Source organism: Pistacia vera, unplaced genomic scaffold (assembly GCF_008641045.1).
Source record: "Pistacia vera cultivar Batoury unplaced genomic scaffold, PisVer_v2 Contig109, whole genome shotgun sequence".
Taxonomy (NCBI): Eukaryota; Viridiplantae; Streptophyta; class Magnoliopsida; order Sapindales; family Anacardiaceae; genus Pistacia; species Pistacia vera.
Window position 1 is genome coordinate 1011839 of NW_022195126.1, and position 18430 is coordinate 1030268.

At 34.5% G+C, this 18430-nt stretch overlaps 2 protein-coding genes across 2 annotated transcripts; both read right to left on the minus strand.

Moving 5' to 3' along the window:
- Nucleotides 1-710: 710 nt before the first annotated feature.
- Nucleotides 711-11746, minus strand: LOC116136715 (pantothenate kinase 2). The gene is made up of 22 exons (XM_031422384.1): nucleotides 11713-11746; nucleotides 11414-11626; nucleotides 11150-11208; nucleotides 10912-11028; nucleotides 10326-10445; nucleotides 10133-10227; nucleotides 9957-10050; nucleotides 9630-9761; nucleotides 8679-8791; nucleotides 8273-8465; nucleotides 6975-7183; nucleotides 6444-6488; nucleotides 6239-6287; nucleotides 5146-5228; nucleotides 4116-4232; nucleotides 3770-3833; nucleotides 2823-2969; nucleotides 2551-2709; nucleotides 2072-2155; nucleotides 1788-1982; nucleotides 1510-1581; nucleotides 711-1235 (listed from the first exon to the last, which is right to left on the minus strand). Exons 1-22 carry the CDS (start codon nucleotides 11744-11746, stop codon nucleotides 1146-1148), a joined length of 2484 nt encoding a protein of 827 aa, XP_031278244.1. The 3' UTR covers nucleotides 711-1145.
- Nucleotides 11747-14976: 3230 nt separating this feature from the next.
- Nucleotides 14977-17278, minus strand: LOC116136363 (iron-sulfur cluster assembly protein 1-like). Its single transcript, XM_031422074.1, has 3 exons — nucleotides 16880-17278; nucleotides 16362-16416; nucleotides 14977-15469 (listed from the first exon to the last, which is right to left on the minus strand). The coding sequence occupies exons 1-3, from the start codon at nucleotides 17184-17186 to the stop codon at nucleotides 15310-15312; spliced, it is 522 nt and encodes a 173-aa protein (XP_031277934.1). The 5' UTR covers nucleotides 17187-17278; the 3' UTR covers nucleotides 14977-15309.
- Between the last annotated feature and the right edge of the window lie 1152 nt (nucleotides 17279-18430).

The window sequence follows — 18430 nt, forward strand, 5'->3', positions numbered from 1 at the left end:
TCGAAAACAGCCCCTCTTCCGCTTGCCTCACCAACCTTTCTAAATGACTGATTTGGGATATCTACTACTAATAATAAAATGGAGTAAACGTCTTTCTCCCACTTGGTTTATTGACACTTTTTTTTAATAAAGGTTTTTAAAATATTATTTTATTATTTAAATTTATATTTTGTGTTAAAGAATCTCACATCACCATCGTTCTCTTTCTTAAATATCACTAACTAAAATCTCTCAAACCATATTATGATCTTATCAAATTCATTGATCTCTCATCTTCAAACGTCCTAACAATCTGGACTAAATTTGTTTTTTGTTCACCGTCGAAATATAAATTTAAATAGTAAAATGGTATTTTAAAAGTCTCTCAATGAAAAACTGTTATTAAGTCATTATGTGGGTGGAAAAGAATTGTTAACTCTAATAAAATGGACCAATTTATTAGATAATGTAACTGACTTAAATTGCTTTTATAGGTTTTTAATTGAAAATGTTTAAATATATAAAATTTGATGGATATATTTGTTTTCTATTTTAATGTATAATTATTAAGTGTTGAATTATACTGATATTTTGTCACATGTATATGGTTATTAAGTATTACATAACTTTCCAGAACAATTGTTAAATAATCAAAATATAGATAACATTGATTTAATATAGTATGTACTTGAAAATTATTATGAGAAAAAGCTAAAAGAACAGAAAATATATGACGAATAAGATATTTTTGTATACAATGAACTAAAGAAACAGAGAAACCAAATGAATTAAAATGTAGCATAAGACAAGCTTGCCCTTACTCCAAACCATTCTGTTTTAAAGTTGTGAGTCTTGTGACAAGAAGATTTAGAGTTCATAGTTGAGGTTGATGATACAAAACCTTACAACTTAGGTTTGATTGATAACAACATCCATAACATTTGCAATGAAAATGAAGGAGATGACAATGTCTTTCTTCTTAAATCATGTATAGGGCAGCCCCAGTAACCCAACTTTAAGGCCACCATAATACTTTTCATGTTTGTTATTTGTTTATTTGTTTTACAGGCTGAAGAAAAGAAATACCAATTCATCTATTGTCCATTGCTCTGGATGTTTGACCAACTCATCAAATTTTCCTCTAATCAGTTTGAACAACTGAAGATTTAGCTGGCTGGCTCGTATCTGCAAACACAGTCGTATATGTTCCCCTTAATCAATTTTTCTGCCAGCCTCTGATTCTTCACCATTGCAAGCTGCAAAACAAGGCTCTTCATGTTACAACACGTGTCAAAGGAAAAGTTTTAACTCTACCTGGACTTCTAACTTTTTTTTTTTTTTAATATTCTTTTCTCTCTCTTTTTACCTCCTCTTCTTTTCCGCTTCCTTCCAGATTTTCAATGGAATAATAATATCTTGTTTATGAGGATCCACAGTTGATTAGGCAATTGCCCCTTGATTATAGAAAGGTCATGCAATTTACTTCTAAATTTTTCCTTCTGAAATAAATATAAAACTACGGGATCATACCTTTAGAGCATCACATTTAAACCGAGCATTGAAGTTGGTATGCAGAGCTCTACCCATCCCTTCCAAAATAATCTGCAGAGTGGCAACTCAAGTTAAATGCATTCTCTCAACATTTCCTAAATTTATGTTTGTAACAACTAATTCTCAAAGGTGTAGGAAAAATAGAATACAACAAACAGCTACAAACACAAGAAAACAATATCTAAAGTTTCCGAAGAGGGATTTTTTTCGAAGTTAGTAACCAGCAAGGATTTCTTTGATTAAAATTAGCATCATACCAGATCAGCATCTTTTGCAGCAGCAGCTAGCTCAGAGCTGACTTGCCTCAGGTCAATGCATGGGCTTCCACACCCATTCTCAACTACCATCAGAGGAACTGAAGATGAGTTATCTTTACTACCATCTAAGGTATTAATCATTGCATCCACTAGTAAGCCTCCTGCCTCGGCAGCCCTGCGCAGAATGTCACAATGCTGCAGATAGAAGAATCAGTTTGGTTTGTTTGATTGACATTTTGACCTAATGAATTTAAACTATCTAGTGTTCATGGGCAAAGACAGACCTTGGCAGCCTCAGCTACAATATCAGGGAGCTCCATAGCAGTTACATCATTCAGTGCAGGGAGGGAGTTAGCAACCAAAACAACCTGTGAAACATTTATATTATTGCTTCTTAACACATAAATTTAGTTGTAAGAAAAAACAACAAAGCTATAGCAGAGAATCTGATCCTGCATAAGATGATGAGAGCACTACTATTTTCAGTTGCAACCTAAGCATCAATTTGCAGTCCATAACATAAACTTCTTAACAATGGAGATATACTACATTAGAGAGATTCAGGTAGGAAGGAACAAACATGATATATATTCCCAATTGAAAATGGTAGATCATAAGCATATTGATGTTTAGTAAAGACTCTTGAGACTCCAGGAACTAAAAAAATCATCAGCAAACAGATGAGAATGGAAAGGAAACCATATATAGTAGTAGTGGATGTGATTTAAAGCTTTTCACTAACTTTATGCAGAAACAAACTTACTTCAGTTCCCCGTCTCAGGAGCTCCCGAGCCAGGGGTAGCATCCCTAGAACAATATCAGCACCAGAGTTGTCCACAAAGAGTAAAGCTCTCTTATGTGGTTGAGGCTTCTTCTCTCCAGACCCAAACATTCTCTCCTTGAAGACATCAAAATCATCCACCTAAGTTAAAAAATAAAAACTCTCTTCAGAATATTTCATCCAATCAGTTATTTCGTATAAGCACATCACAAATTAAGTGTTCTCCAAAATTAAAGATTATTTTTCCCAGTTACCCGCCAAGGTCTTTGCATTTTGTTGCGACTCATTCTATAAATTTCAATAATCGTTCCTTTATGATAGAGATCCACACAGGCTCGGGACCCCCAGTCAAATATGTTTGCAGCAAGTACACCCTCAATAAGCGTAAGCAGTCTAGTCTCCTGCAAAGTAAAGAGGGAGTTAGATGATACGGTAAAATAATAGAAATGGTGCCAGTTAGGAGTGGGCAAACAAATTTTAGAAGCCACATTTATGTCATAGACTCATAATTGGACACTTGTTTATGTAACTGTGGTTTGGCCCACAGAAGATTGAAGGTATAAATAAACCTTCATAGTTCATTCACTTCTTCCTAACCTACCCACCTCCAAATGCTCACCTCATCTCTCCCTGTAAATTCCAGCATCATCATGATATCATCTGCACTGTTACATAGTCAGGGCGGAAGCCATAAAAGATACTTTTTTTCTTATCTTGAATTTTTTATGTTGTTCACATTTTATTTATTTTTTAAGAAAAAATTCATGGTAAACATCTGGGAAGTGATAGCGTCGTTATTTCTTTATTTACTTTTGGGTTACTTTTTTTTATTTTGAATTTATTACACATTGGTTGTTGCTAAAAGGGAGTTTCAAATCTCCAGTAAAACTGAACCAATATTTGGCGGTTTGGTCCAGTTCATTTTTCACACAAGAGTTACTAGGTTCAATTCAGTACTTGAGAAAAAAAAAAAATGTCCCAAACGTGACTATCAAATTTAACTAAGGTCAGAATTAGTTTTACAAATCTCCCAAATAATTGAAGGAATTTCTAAATACCAAAACTAAATAAAAAAATAAAAAAAGGCAATAGGTAAGGCTGTAATGAATAATGATAATATTTGACGTTGTCTATATGACTATAACTTTTAGAGTCTTTGCAAGAGGTTGAAATGAAGAGGAAATTCGTAAACTACACATACCTCACTCATACTGTCCAGCTCCACCAATAAGTCAGGTAAGACAGCTAGTGATGCCTCATTTTCCCTGTCACATTCACCAAAATAAATAAATAAATTTCCCTTTGTTTATCATGCATTTAGGAAGCTAGATGTGCATATTTCATTATGCTCACGATTACACAGCACTCATTGACCCAAGTAAACTGCTTACATGAGTATGCAAGGTTCAACAAGTGTAAACATAGATGCACTAACTCAAAAGAAAATGGTTTTCAAAATTTCTATTTGCAGTATGTTAGGAGAGACTCAGAATCAATTTCAAGTAAAATACTATTTGCCCAGATTAAGTTGAGTAAAACGTAGTTACCTCTGCTTTATGCTTCTATAGCAATCCACAAATTGGAACTCTCTCAAGCATTCTTCCCTTAGTTCCAAAAGATTGGCCAAACCTAACTTCCCATATGCAGCGGGCTCCTCCATCAACCTATACAATGGCTTAGACATCAGTAAATGGAAAAAGTGCACAGTTTGGAAGATTCATTCATATCTTTAGATTGTAGCATTGTTACATGAGCAAAAATTGTAAAGATAGGAAAACAATTAATGGAACCAACAGTCCTTGAAAAGGCCCTGATGAATTATGACAGGTTTAAATTTTAGCACTTCTTTGGCAAAAGAAACACTTGTGAGTACTATGCAGTCAGAAACTCAAAGCAGTGACCAAGTTCAAGAAGTCATCCCCTAAAGAACTGGGGTTATGTTTAACACAAGGAATGAACAAGCATCACCAATTATACTGAAAATGATGTATAAAGTTTACACACAGAAAGAAACACCAAAAACAAAAACAAAAGTTAGAAAAACCTCAACTTAAAGTCATGAAGTTGTTAAAAAGTTTGTGCACATTGGATACTCAAAAGCTAAAGGGACTACCTCAAAGGAATAAGTGAGGAACGGATGCGTGAGTGTTCATGCAATTGAGTCTTCTTTTTTACAGAATATGGAATCTCTACGGATCTTCTAAAAGGATAAACAGTCAGGTAATTACATTACCTCTCAAAAGTACGGGCAGCAAAGCATCTAGGAAGTTATTTCATAATTAGTCAATTATCATTAATTTCAATTTCCATACCACAACATTCCACACATTGAATTGGAGCCAGCACTTCCTTGAGCCTGGAACCATTTATAGATGTGAGCTAACCCGATGATCCTAACTGTGCACTTATTTTCCCTTCCCAGTCGTAGCATAGGAATGAACATTAACCTATAATACCATCAGGATGAAGGCCATTTAACTTATTACAGATTTTGCAAATCCCTAGCTGATCTCTACTATTTTCACAAGTAAAACAAGGTGACAAATCTACGAGAAATAATCTGTGAGAGTGAGTTACCTTGCCAAGTGAGCAGAAAATGCACGAGCAAATGCATCTCCCCTTCTTTTAGCATCATCAGTTCCACCTTCACTTGCCACTGCCTGCCATATTTCACATTAAACTCTCACAATCAGCAACTGATATCAGAAAGTAATCAACTAATTATTTTAGAAAATGTGAGAAAACACAGAGAAAATAGATAATGAACTTCCCACAATGTGAAGATGTTAACAATATAACAACATAAACAATAAAATCAAGGAGTTCAAATATCAAATACAAATGATCTAAATCAGACTTTTAAACCACTTAAAAGTCTAACTTTTTCTTTTTTTGATAAGAAAATAAGAACTTTGTATTTATATAATAAAACAAAAATAGGAGAAACAGCTTACAAATCCAACTATGCAGTCAGAGCAGTTAGAACAGAAACATCAACCCAACTACTATACGAACCCAAATTTGATTTTGTTCTTCCCCTTAAATTCAAACCATGCATTGAATGAAGAAATAAAAGATCCCTTTGAATATAAAATGCTGTTAAGAACCTGGGATGTTAATCTTTAAGACTTCTTCTAGAGATCACCTTTTATTCCACATTTGTTATAAAGTAGAAATATAAATATTATATATATATATACTTACAAAGATCTCCATACAAAATGATATGATAAAAAATGAATGGAAGAGTAAATATAATGAGTTTGACTTTTTGTTTTACTCTTCCATTCATTTTTTGCCACCTCACTTTATATGAAAATCTTTGTAAGATTTTTTCTTAAGTATAGTACTATATATATATATATAATCTATTGGATAATGATGATCCAATAAAACATGAAACCGTAAGCTCCCAAGTAGGGGAAGGAAACCAGGGCTCTGACCATGTGCCTGTTCAAGAATGAGGCAGCAGCTCCAAGTAGCAGCAAGTTTGAGCAAACCCAGAGCAGTAAACAGGCATTTATACCTTTATCTCTTCCTGAACCTACTCAGCACCTTGAGAATACTGTCTTGCCTAGTAGATTTATTTTGCAACATTGTGGGCTTGATTTGAGTGTGTGTTTGTGTGGGAGATAGAAAGAGAGATTTGAGGATGATAATCTCTATTTACCTTATCAACAAGGTCCGGCAAATGCTCTGACAGCACAGTGAACCAATACCTGCAGCAGCATAAAATTTCTTCAATAAGCTATCCAAACCTTCTATTTGCAGTTTTTTTTTATTTTTTTATTTTTTTTTGGAAAAATTGGAACTGAATTATTATTATTAATCTCATCAGACATTCACAAGTATGCATATTTACAGTGTGCACTCACTCTAACTCACTGTGATCTGCGAGATCAATGGTATTAGGTTCATACCTGTAGGCATAAGAAAAGATGATTAAAACATTTATAGATTTATGAAACTGATAAACTAAATGTAGAAAATGAAACAAATAACAATGAACTTCTCCAAAAACATAAGCAGTTACTTGTAATGAAAAACTGCTACATTAACAGGAAATCAAGAGAAGCATATGTATCTTTTCTTCTATGGTGTATGAATTCTATCAGTTAATTACGTGTACAAAATATTATCACCTGAAGAAGTATTACGCTAAGGCACTGAATGCAAAATAAAAATTCATCAGCAATATGTAACAGAAAACTGCTTAAGAAAGCAGCTACAAATAGGAAAATGTGACAGGACAAGAGAAAAAATATCCATAACTTATACAGTGTATCATAACAACCCAAAATAAATTAAACAATTCAAATTAACATGAAGTGCAAAATCAACAAGATTTCTGCGAGGAAAAATTTTAGCTAAAATTGTTGACAAAACAAATTTACAGATTCACATACACTTTAGGATCGGCCAACAGTGGAAACACCTCCAATGTGGGTACAAGATGCAGAACACCAACGTTTAATGCACTTGCATCAGGACGTAAAGTGCCACCTTTGGATAAAGGAACTTCAAAGCCTCCAAGTCCAGTGGTTCCAGGTGGAGCCATAGGTACAGGAGCAGTAATCTCAGTGCCCTTCAAGACGAATTTTTCCATCCAAGAAATCTGGCATTTCAAACAACATACACCATTTGAAGGTCTTATAAGACAGAAGAAAAGCTCAAAAAAGATATTCTTGTAGAGACTAGGGTAGCTGGTGCAGAAATTATAAAGCCTTCATCCAACTTCCCAAATGGTCTACTATATAAATAAGAACTTTATTCTCTAACTCAAATGATTCCAAGATTCCATCCTTTATAGCTTTTAGACAAGTAGGTTTGCAAACTTTAAAGTAATCCATCTTTGTCAGAATATATGCTCATACTTTAATGACACTTAGAATATATATATAGCTTGAATAGAATCATTATCACGGAGTTGCTTGCAAATTTCTTTAGTGTCATACCAAAAGCAAATGGCCATATGATAGTATTTTGTTCAAATCTGTTCACAACTAGGATTAAAACATTAAACTTCTACTTATTCACTAAAAGTTGTGTGTGTGTCACTTAGTGCTAAAACCATGTAAGGCCCAATTATAACATGAAAAGGAACTAAATAGTTCAGAATCAATGTAAATAAATATAGAGAGAATTTATATGCGATTAACAAAGAAAGAAAAATTCAAAAAGTTCAAACGAAATTCTATCTTGGGTAGATGAAGATTAATCTTTGGAAATATTATACTTTAAGATTTGTTAACACTTCATCCTCGAAGTTGCTATAAATTGCACTATAAAATCAGGAAAGCATGTTTTCTTACATGATATAGCTACTCACATGGATGTAGAGCTAAAAATTAGTTAATGAAGGGTGGCTTTGCTTTTACAAGCATGTTGCCAAGTTACCCTTGGTCTGCATAAATCAACCCCAGAGCTTGAATGGGGTTAATAGATATAGAAATGTTGTGGTTGTATTCTATCTTTTAAAAATTTATTTATTCATTTTTTTTTTTTAAAGTGCATAAATCAAAATATAGCAAAATACTGATTTCCAGTTAATTACATTGAGAGCTAAAAAGCCCAACCATAAATGCATTTACCATCAAATTAAATTCCAGTAACCCTCAAAGGTAGAAAATTAGCAGAGCAAACGGTTCAATTTCAATGGAAAATGCATTCGAGGGTAGATTTTTTGAAGTCAGAATACACTTGCCTTCTCATTTAAATCCCCAAGCGGTGGACCATGAATCTTTCCACCAGTGTATGGTGCACCCATGGGGAACCTTTCAACTAACTGATGAACCATCAAGTCATCCAAACCGTGTTTTTCGTAACTCATAAATGCACCTAAAGCTCCCAGAAACCCTTCATGCCGTAAAAACATTGCTTGTGCCTCTCCTTTTGACCTAAATATTTAATGTAAGACTTCAAAGTGTCAAGAGAAAATAATATACACAGCAATGCCAGAAAGAGGACAAAGGTTAAGGAAACTTGATTGTGACAATAAATAAGGCAACTACTATGAAGCAGAGGTCACCTTAATGATGAGCATAACTAGTTTCATGCAGTTATTAATTAGAAGGAAACAGAAACCATAGTTTTAACAAAGTACTCCTTACCAGAATTGAACAGCAAAGGAGATTGTGTCCATGGTATAAGCATGACCTCTAATAAAAAATCCTCCAAAAAAGATACGCTTGAGCCCAAACCGAAGTGCATTCAAATAAGATATCTGCATGGTGGAACAGCCAAATAGAAGCAAAAATCTTTACCAATAGCCAGGAGAAGATTAGTCATCCAGTGTATTGATGCCAAACAACTTCCAAGAAAATCATGTAGAATGGAGAACGTTAAAGTTACGACACATAATTAAAATACATCATCCCAATCTTCATCTGAAAGAATGACATTAGAATTTATATATAGATAACAGGTCATCTTTGAGGAGTCAAGGGACTGTTTCTATCCTTTTTCTCCTTTCCCTTCTAGAATTGGAAAATAAGAAAGTAAATAGGCAAATATGACAATATTTAATAAAAGAATAAGCAAGTTTGTCCATTAGCATTGCAGACACCCTTAAGATGCTCCAAAGTAGAGTTGATGAAATTTCGAGAAAGAAAAAAAAACACCACTGTATATTACAGGCAGCAAATTGAATATCTATTGGGTTCCAGAGCCATCCACTGTATGCTCGTGAAATTAATTAAGAAATATAAGCACTGAGCATTTAATGCACTGAGCTTCATTCATGGGTGAGATTGAACTATATATATGCTTTAAGCTTGTCAAACTTATCATCACTGTGATTTATGAAATAATCTGTGTAGATACAAAGAAAGGACGACTAAAAAATAAAATAAATCAGAAACAAAAACAAAAACTAAAGGCACCTCTTTAAAACAAATCCAAGCTACAAATATTTTAAACATAGGAAAGCACATATGAAAAAACGGTTTCCATACTAGACATGTTCCATATAAAGTGCCATCTATATTGCATTATTGGTCTTCTGCGAATAATGAACTGCAAGTTTTACATATTGCATAAAGTACAGTCTACATGAAACTAACCTGCCCAATGTTATATGAAATCATACGCAAGAGGGACAAAGAAATATCTTCAGGCCTGTAGTCTTCCAGCTCCTTCTTGTCAGATATAGCCTTGCCAAAACTAGATGCAATAGTTGATGCTGATAGACCAATCTATGGTGATAGATAGACATAGTCATTCCAAAGAATATGAAAAATAAACATCTCATGCTAACATTATAAGAAAAAAATAAAGATCCAGCCCATCACTCACTTAACCAATGGTTTAGCTATCCCAACCATGAAAGAAATGAAGAATACACTTCAAGACTTTTGTTCCTTGTTAAGTTAAACACAAATCAGATATACCTTAGAGTAATCCATGCCACCATAGATGTCTCCAACTAGCATATCTATTGTCCTATTATCTCCCCTTTGACTTAGCTCTAGCAACTCATCAAAACTGAAATGGGAATAAGAAAAGTAAGATCATAATAAGAGCTCCCAATATAGAAGATACAAAAAAACTCAAAGATCAAAATAACCTCTTGCACTTTGTTAATAACCGTCCCAATCCCCAATAAGTACCACCTCCAACATTTGTCCCACTGACCCGCTGAAACTTCCCATCCCCATCAACCTACACCAAATTAAAAGCATAGATCATAAATTTATAAGTTTTACCATAGTTGAGATCCAATGGCCAGGAGTTGAAAATGAGCAGGAAGATGATTGTACCTTGATCATACTAACACCAGACCCTATATTTACAAGAAGATAAGGAAACAAATCATTATGGTCAATCTGCACAAACTCTTTCTGGCCCTCCATGTGTGTGAAAGCTTCATGACGAATAGCCTACTCAAAATATTGTTAGAAGATTGAATTAATAATAACCACAAGATCTAATTAATATTATAAAATACAGTGAAAGAATCACAAGCACCTAAAGATCATAAACCATTAATTGTATTATTAATTTATACCCGTCCATGTATTCCCTCATATAGGTAGCAAGTAAATGCCATGACAATGGTGAAAAAATGAAAAATCTTAATTTTACCAAATTCTTTCGCTCTACTCTTCTCCCAAATTGACCACAATGAAACACATATTGGACACACATACACAAGTTGCATATGGTAAATGGTGATAATCAGCATACTACCAGATTCGATCGGAAAGAAAAGAGGAAAATGTGAAGAAACATTCTAAAATTCCATTTTCAAGTTGCTAACATTTATATTGGCAGTCCCTTTCACAAAAAATGCAATAAAACCTATTACACAAGAAATAGAAGATGTAACTTGTATCTAGAACACACCTTAAGCAAAAAATTTGCTCCTGCCACAAGACAATCCATTTCATCTTCTTTGTCAAGAGTAACCCCAAGCCTTTCTTTGAAGAGGTCTGTAAACTTGTAAGCCCCACCACCTGTAGCCTTCTCACAAGATCAACTTGCTTGCATAAGTATATTGTAACAGAATATATCCTAACTGAGTACAGCAGGAAAAAATGACAAAGAAGAAGATAATTAACAGGAGCTATAGACACAATGTTACCTTAATAACAGCATTGTCATTGGCTAGGCCCTTAGAATTCCAATGGGTTGAATCAATTCCTAACCATAAGAAATTACCGGATTTAGAAAGAAAAGTTGTAATGTAAAAGAACAAAATTTGTCAGCAACAGAATTTACATATATAAACTAAATTAAAGCCACAAATATGATAGTAGAAGTCATAGCAGTTTGACTGCATTCACCATTAAGTATGGAAGATAAATAAAAGAAAGATGCTGAGAGAGCACTATGAGAATATATATACCACCATTATGAAGCTGCTTGGAATGTATGAAGTCTAAGCATTCATTTATCTTGGTTGTCTCAAACTTCACAAAATGAAGCCTCCCACCAAGAATAGGGTAGCTTCTCCTGTTACCATTGGAAAGACCTAATCTCTCCTTGACAGTCTTCTTCCTTTTATCATCAATTGGTCGGTCCTCATGCCTTGAAAAATATACCAACTTGATGAGAGATCCTGTAACAAACCATAGTCTCAAGTTNCCCCCCCCCCCCCCCCCCCCCCCCCGAGCCTGTCCATAGGGTCGAGGATTTTTTAGGGACCATCCTCGGCATTTTCGGGGATTCCTTGCCCCATTCAAGCCAGGTCGAATCCCCGTGGAGCCGGGGCAAATGCCCATCCCTATATAGATGATAGAACAATAAAAGAAGATGGCTTAAAGATTTTTTTTTTTATTATTATTTCTTCATGAAACATGTTAAATGTTTCTTATGATTAAATCTTTAAATAATGTGGCACATTCAAAATAGTATTTTATATTTTTCAATCCAAATTATACATCTCCTTAAATGTTTTTAATAGTTAAATAATGAGTTATTATAATAATAATATGATAAGAACACTTAGAATATTATTTAATATGTGTTATTTAGATAACGTTTTAAAGTTCTATTAATTTAAATAACGTAAGAACTAATAAGTTAACAAATATAAGTTAAATTGGTATGAACTGCGACTTGTTCTTCTTGGGACCTATTCTGATAAGAGCAAAAATAGAGTTTGGTTTGATAGAGGAAACTAGGCCTCAAAATATAATAAGCTTTATTAAATAATAAAACTTTATTATTGGGAAAAACAATATGATCTGGTGTCCTTTATCACTAGGCTTTATTGACTTAAATAGAGATTCATAGAAACAACTTCCTAAAAAATCTAAACAAACTCCAACACGTAAACAACTTAAATAACCAACAGATAATTCAAATAACCAAATGCCTCTTACTCCGTGCCCCTCCTGACAAGCCATTGCCCGACCGTAGATCGTTCTTATCAAACGAACCGACTTTCCGCGGATTGTTGTAGTGATCAATCACGTTCTCATGATAAATCTTGGCAGCGCCGCCTGGACGGCCGCGACACCGCCTGGGCCTCGCCCGTCGCTAGCCCTAGAAGCTCTTTGAAGCGAGTCTCACATTTCTTTCTTCTTGTAGCCTACGAATTGCGAAAGGTTCAGGTTCTTGCTTTGATTATTTAATTCTCTATTTTTAATCAGTGAAGAAGTAAAAGTAAAAAGATTATGGGTTTTGATGGTTTTCTACAAACACGTGGAGGGTGAAGATGCGTAGCTGTGGGCGTTTTGTGTGACACTATGGATAACTGATCCCGAGTTACTGGATGAAGTCGGTTTGGTTTTCTCCGGTTTTTTTTCTACGTTTCTTCTGGTTCATTGAAATGGGCCCATTTAGATATTCCAGGCCACTTAAGTGGGCTATACAACCAAGGGGAGAACAAAGTTGGGCCTAATGTGGGCCAAAAGATTAATTGGATGGGCATGTCTTTGTTTGGGTCTAGTATTGGGCACTGCAAACATAGATGTAGGGATGGGTGCGGCTGGGCCGGTTGAGCCACAGACCCTATTCTCCACTCCCATGACATCCCTACATCCAGGGGTCGGGACATTTCTGGTTCATTGATGGCCCATTTAGATATTCCAGCCATTTGGGTATACAACCAGGGCGAGAACAAAGTTGGGCCTATGTGGGCCAAAAGATTTAATTGGATGGTCATGTCTTTGTTTTGGTCTAGTACTTGGCACTGCAAACATGATGTAGGATGGGTGCGGGCGAGCCGGGTCAGAGCACGGACCCTATTCTCCACTCCCTGACCTCCGACCCATCCAGGGTGAGGACAACCCATGACCGTCCTCGAGCCATGGGATGATCACTCCCACTAGTCCGCGCCCCTGATAACGGGGCTTCGAGGGAATTCCCTGTGGGGATTTAATCTCCGAACGAGGGATTTTTGCCTTTTAGGATCAAAACTTTCACATTTTCCTAGGACAATAATCTTAATTATTGTAATTATTTTAATTGTGAAATTTAATTTAATAAATACACAAACACAATACACAATGTTAAAATTAAATGTCACCCAAATTGTAAGTTTTAGAATTTGAATACAATCTTAGACACAAGTGCCAAAATCAAGGTGTTTAATTTTTCAAATGCTGAGATTGGGGTGAAAATCAAATATTTATGCTCTCCATATTCTACAAAATTATTAGTGTAACTTCCTAATTCTTTTGACATATTCTACCAAATTTCTTATTGTAAATCAATTGTAGTCAGTTTAGCTTAATTAATTAATTTTTCATAGAATTATATAATTATATCCATCTTAAATAATTTACTAGGTAAATTGATTAATTATTCAATTGTATGGAGGCTTAGGCTTAGTTAGCCCTATAATTAATTAATTTTTCAAAAATTATATATTATGTTCAATTTAACATAATTTACTAGGTAAATTAATTAGTTATTAATTGTATGCATGCTTAGGTTTAGTTATTAATTTATTTTTCATAGAATTAATATAACTATATTCAATCTTAACTAATTTATAGGTAATTGAATAATTAATTGTAAAACACTATCTCACTACACTAATAAAATTAGTCCATTTGTGAAAGACAAATCCCATTACCACAAGTTCCAACATTGATAATTAACATCATAATATTATCAATTAATTAATTAATTAAAAGGATAATTATATTTGTGTAATTTGTAAGTCGTTAATGTTAAAATTGTGTATTTCTTATATTGGTTTTTAAATTGTAATAATTAATCAATTTTTTTTTGGGCATGTATTATTATTTTGTGAATTCAAACAAAAAAATATACTATATTTATTATTAGATCCTCTTATTTAAATTTTTTTTTTATAAATTTAATACAAATATAGAAAGTATTATAAAAGTAAATATCATATTTTAGATATATTCTTAATCAAAGTCATGATTTAAACTAACTTTATATATAACTCGTAAAGGAAAAAAAAAACATAAAATCTCATAAAAATAAAAGAACAATATGCGGGAGGGCGGGATTGACGGGCCGGGCCGGGGGATTGTACAATCCCCCTAAAAGGCGAAAACTCGAATATGGAAAATTATAGGCCCGATTACCGGTTGCTCAATTCACATATCAAAGATGTAGCCTTAAAACATTATGTCGTCATTCCAATCGACATACAATTGACTCACTGGAAATACAAACAAAAGCCAGAACTCATTATCACTCTCACTTCTCACGGTACTTATTATCACTACAAAATAATTCGAGGGATTATAGCACATACGAAGAAATTTCTTCCTATAATTTTATTGTCATGCTTGTTTAGTCAAAAAGTGATTCAATGACATTATTGTCACTTCTTACAGCAATAGGAAACTAATTTGAATTTTTCAAAGACCTTATACTTCTATTGAATTATCAATTTATGTTACATTGTCACATAACTTACTACATCATAGCCAAATAGGTGACTGTAAAAAATTACTTGAAATCCAAATTTTGAATTCTTGCTTGGGATGTAGGATTATACATTCATTTCATTTCAGAGTCAATTACACAAGCACAACTCATACACAACATGCAGATTTACAGGCCGCTTTCACATTTATTCATAGAAAGTTCTAGCTATTAACCAATAGCCTGACATCCATCGCCATACGACCACAATATTTATGACTGGTGTCTTCCAAGCTGTAACATCCATTCTATAATATTTGGTTCGCAGCAAAGTTCCAAAATATTCCAACAGCATAAGAACCACAAGAGAACCTTCAGATTACAGCCACTAGATAAGCAAAAAATTAAAATTGAGTTTTAGGATATTTTCATCAACATAGACATAATTCAAGCATCGGCGGCCTTCTCAACCTGCGATGCCTCTGGACTGGCACTGGGTTTGGTGTGTTTAGCTTCATAGTCTTTTATAGCTGCCTTGATAGCATCTTCAGCCAGCATGCTGCAGTGCAGCTTAACCGGAGGTAGAGAAAGATGTTTTGCTATTTCCCTGCAACACAAAGAAAAAGTTAATGGAGTTGAGAAACTTGAAAATTTCTATGCCTTCCAATTCTCCGGAGGCACTCAAGTATTTAGATCACTATACTACAACCAACATTAACGGCCATATTTAGAACCAGAAAACAAGACAAATTTTATCATCAGTAAAAAAGGGAGTTATAATGGACCATCCAGGAGATCACTACTTTCTCTCATCCAGAAATGAGTATACCATTTCAAACTGAAGTGCTAAACCTTGGACAGAAAAAATATGCAAAATAGCACCTTAAACATCTAAGGAAGACTTGTTTGTATTTTCCTCATTACTTCCACCATTTTCCAGGGTTCCATCTTATCAATGTCAACGTATGAATGTAAACTCTAAAAATTACTACAGGCATGGAAAACAAAGACCTTCTGCCCCTGAAAAGAGCTTTGCCCCATCAGATGAGATAAGTCTTTAGAGCATTAAATAAATGATATTTCATTGATTTTATGTTGAAGTGAACTTAAAGGGCAGTCTCACTCTCAATCTATCAATACCCATAGTACATCCAACAAGCATTTCCATGTCCATAATGGATTTCCCACTAAGAGGCCGGAATGCCAAATGGCATACATGATATCTATACAGAACACACACAACCAGCAACGAAGGGCAAATAAAAAAGAATTACCTACAAGTGATCATGGCAGCAAATTTGCCACAGAATTTAAGTTAAGAAAACTAAATGAACAGAGCTCATCCTGATCAACTAGAACGAGCTAAGATTATCACATATTTAAAGATTTTGAAGATTAATCTCAAAACCTATAGGACGCTATTTGAGCAAAGTAATTCATTTAAACCACATTATAAAATAAGCGTATTTAACTTCGAGATAAAAGACACAGGAACTTACGTATTTTTAATAGACAAGACCTCCTGCATTGGCTTCCCTTTCACCCATTCAGTAGCTGAAATATGATAAACACAGCAATGTTCAGCAAATTATAAAAGCAAGCCAGTCATTCAACCAAACAATACATGTATAATTCTATAACAACCTGAATGGAAAAAGACCACGAGCTAAAAAAAAAAAAAAAAAAAAAAACTTCTTAACAACCAAAAACATATAATTCAAACCATCCAAAAATCCTTTCAGAAAATTAAGTAAAACCTAAGCTACCCTAGTCATAATATCAATAATCTAAGCAAAAGAATCTTTAATTACATAAAAGTTAAACGCTAAAGAAATACGATACATATATTTGAATAGCGTATTAACCAACTACTAGAAGGGAAAACAGAAACAACTTATATATATAACAAATCATAAAACCGAAAGCAAAAGCAAAACCAGAAACAATTCCGATAACATTCCTTATTTTTTATTATCAAACCAGACAACCGAAACAACAAAACCCTAAAATTACACACCAACAGATGACGAAGCAATCGCGGAACCACACCCGAAGGTCTTGAAACAGGCGTCGACGATTTGACCAGTCTTGTCATCGACCTTTATCTGGAGCTTCATCACATCGCCACACGCCGGTGCACCGACAAGGCCAGTGCCGACCGTAGGATCGTTCTTATCAAACGAACCGACGTTCCGCGGATTGTTGTAGTGATCAATCACGTTCTCATGATAAAATCTTGGCAGCGCCGCCTGGACAGGCCGCGACACCGCCTGGGCCTCGCCCGTCGCTAGCCCTAGAAGCCTCTGCGAAGCGAGTCTCAACATTTCTTTCCTCTGTAGCCTACGAATTGCGAAAGGTTCAGGTTCTTGCTTTGATTATTTAATTCTCTATTTTTAGGTCAGTGAAGGAAAGTAAAAGAATAAAAGATTTATGGGTTTTGATGGTTTTCTACAAACACGTGGAGGGTGAAGATGCGTAGCTGTGGGCGTTTTGATGTGACACGTATGGAACTCAACTAAAAGGGAAACCATACATTGAATATTTTCATTTTAATAAGTGGTCCAATGATTAAAATTGAAGTAAGAAATGGATCTAGATATAAGTAAGATAGAATTGAAAGGTGAGATATTATGGATTAGGTGAAAAGCAAGTCGAAATGAAGAATAAAAAATAAAACCAATAAAGAAAGAGTAGCAAAAACGGCGTGGTTAAATGCAGACCTTAAATAATTGTTGATGATTGGCTTGTTAAGACAAGGGAAACAACAGGATTGGGCAGAAACATCAAATTATCAATGTGTACCTCGCAACCAAACTAAACCTCAATCACTGCTTTAACTACTCTTTATATATAATTTATCGTATCGAGAGTTTGTGAAAGCTTTGGTTTGGTTGTGTGAATCAACTAGTCGTAGTCGCGTGAAGAGCGCGTGAGAGATAGAATATACTTCCCCCTTTTCTGGAGTGGTGGTGGTGGTAGGTGGTGAAATATCAAATAGGGATGGGTGAGTTATTTTGGTTAGATTGTTTTGGCGCCACCTCTGCTGAAGTGAAGTCAACTTTTTAAGGGATTATTTTGAGAGAACGGGGGAGAGATTTAAATAATCGATATTTTAGTTAAATATTGGTAATAAGTATATAATTAGGGCGTCAATTGTAATGATGAAGGATTATATTCCGGAGTGGTAGGACTCAAGTTGATACAGTGGTGACTTATTCCGTAACGTAGTGATGAGAGCAGCAAGTGTGAATACCGTACAAAATTGAAGGGTTTCTCGAAGGATTCACATGGGATGTGATGTGATAGTCCATGACAAGATAGACCTCAAACTGATGAATCACTGAATCACACACATACATAAAGGCTTAAAACTCTCAAGTCTGATGTTAGGCATTGAAACTCCAAGCCCGAAGCATAAAAAATGAAGCTACACTCTCACCACAAATGTAAATGATGCGATTATGGTAATTTTTTGTCCCACATTACATGTGTTCAGAAAAGGCGAAAACTCGAATATGGAAAATTATAGGCCCGATTACCGGTTGCTCAATTCACATATCAAAGATGT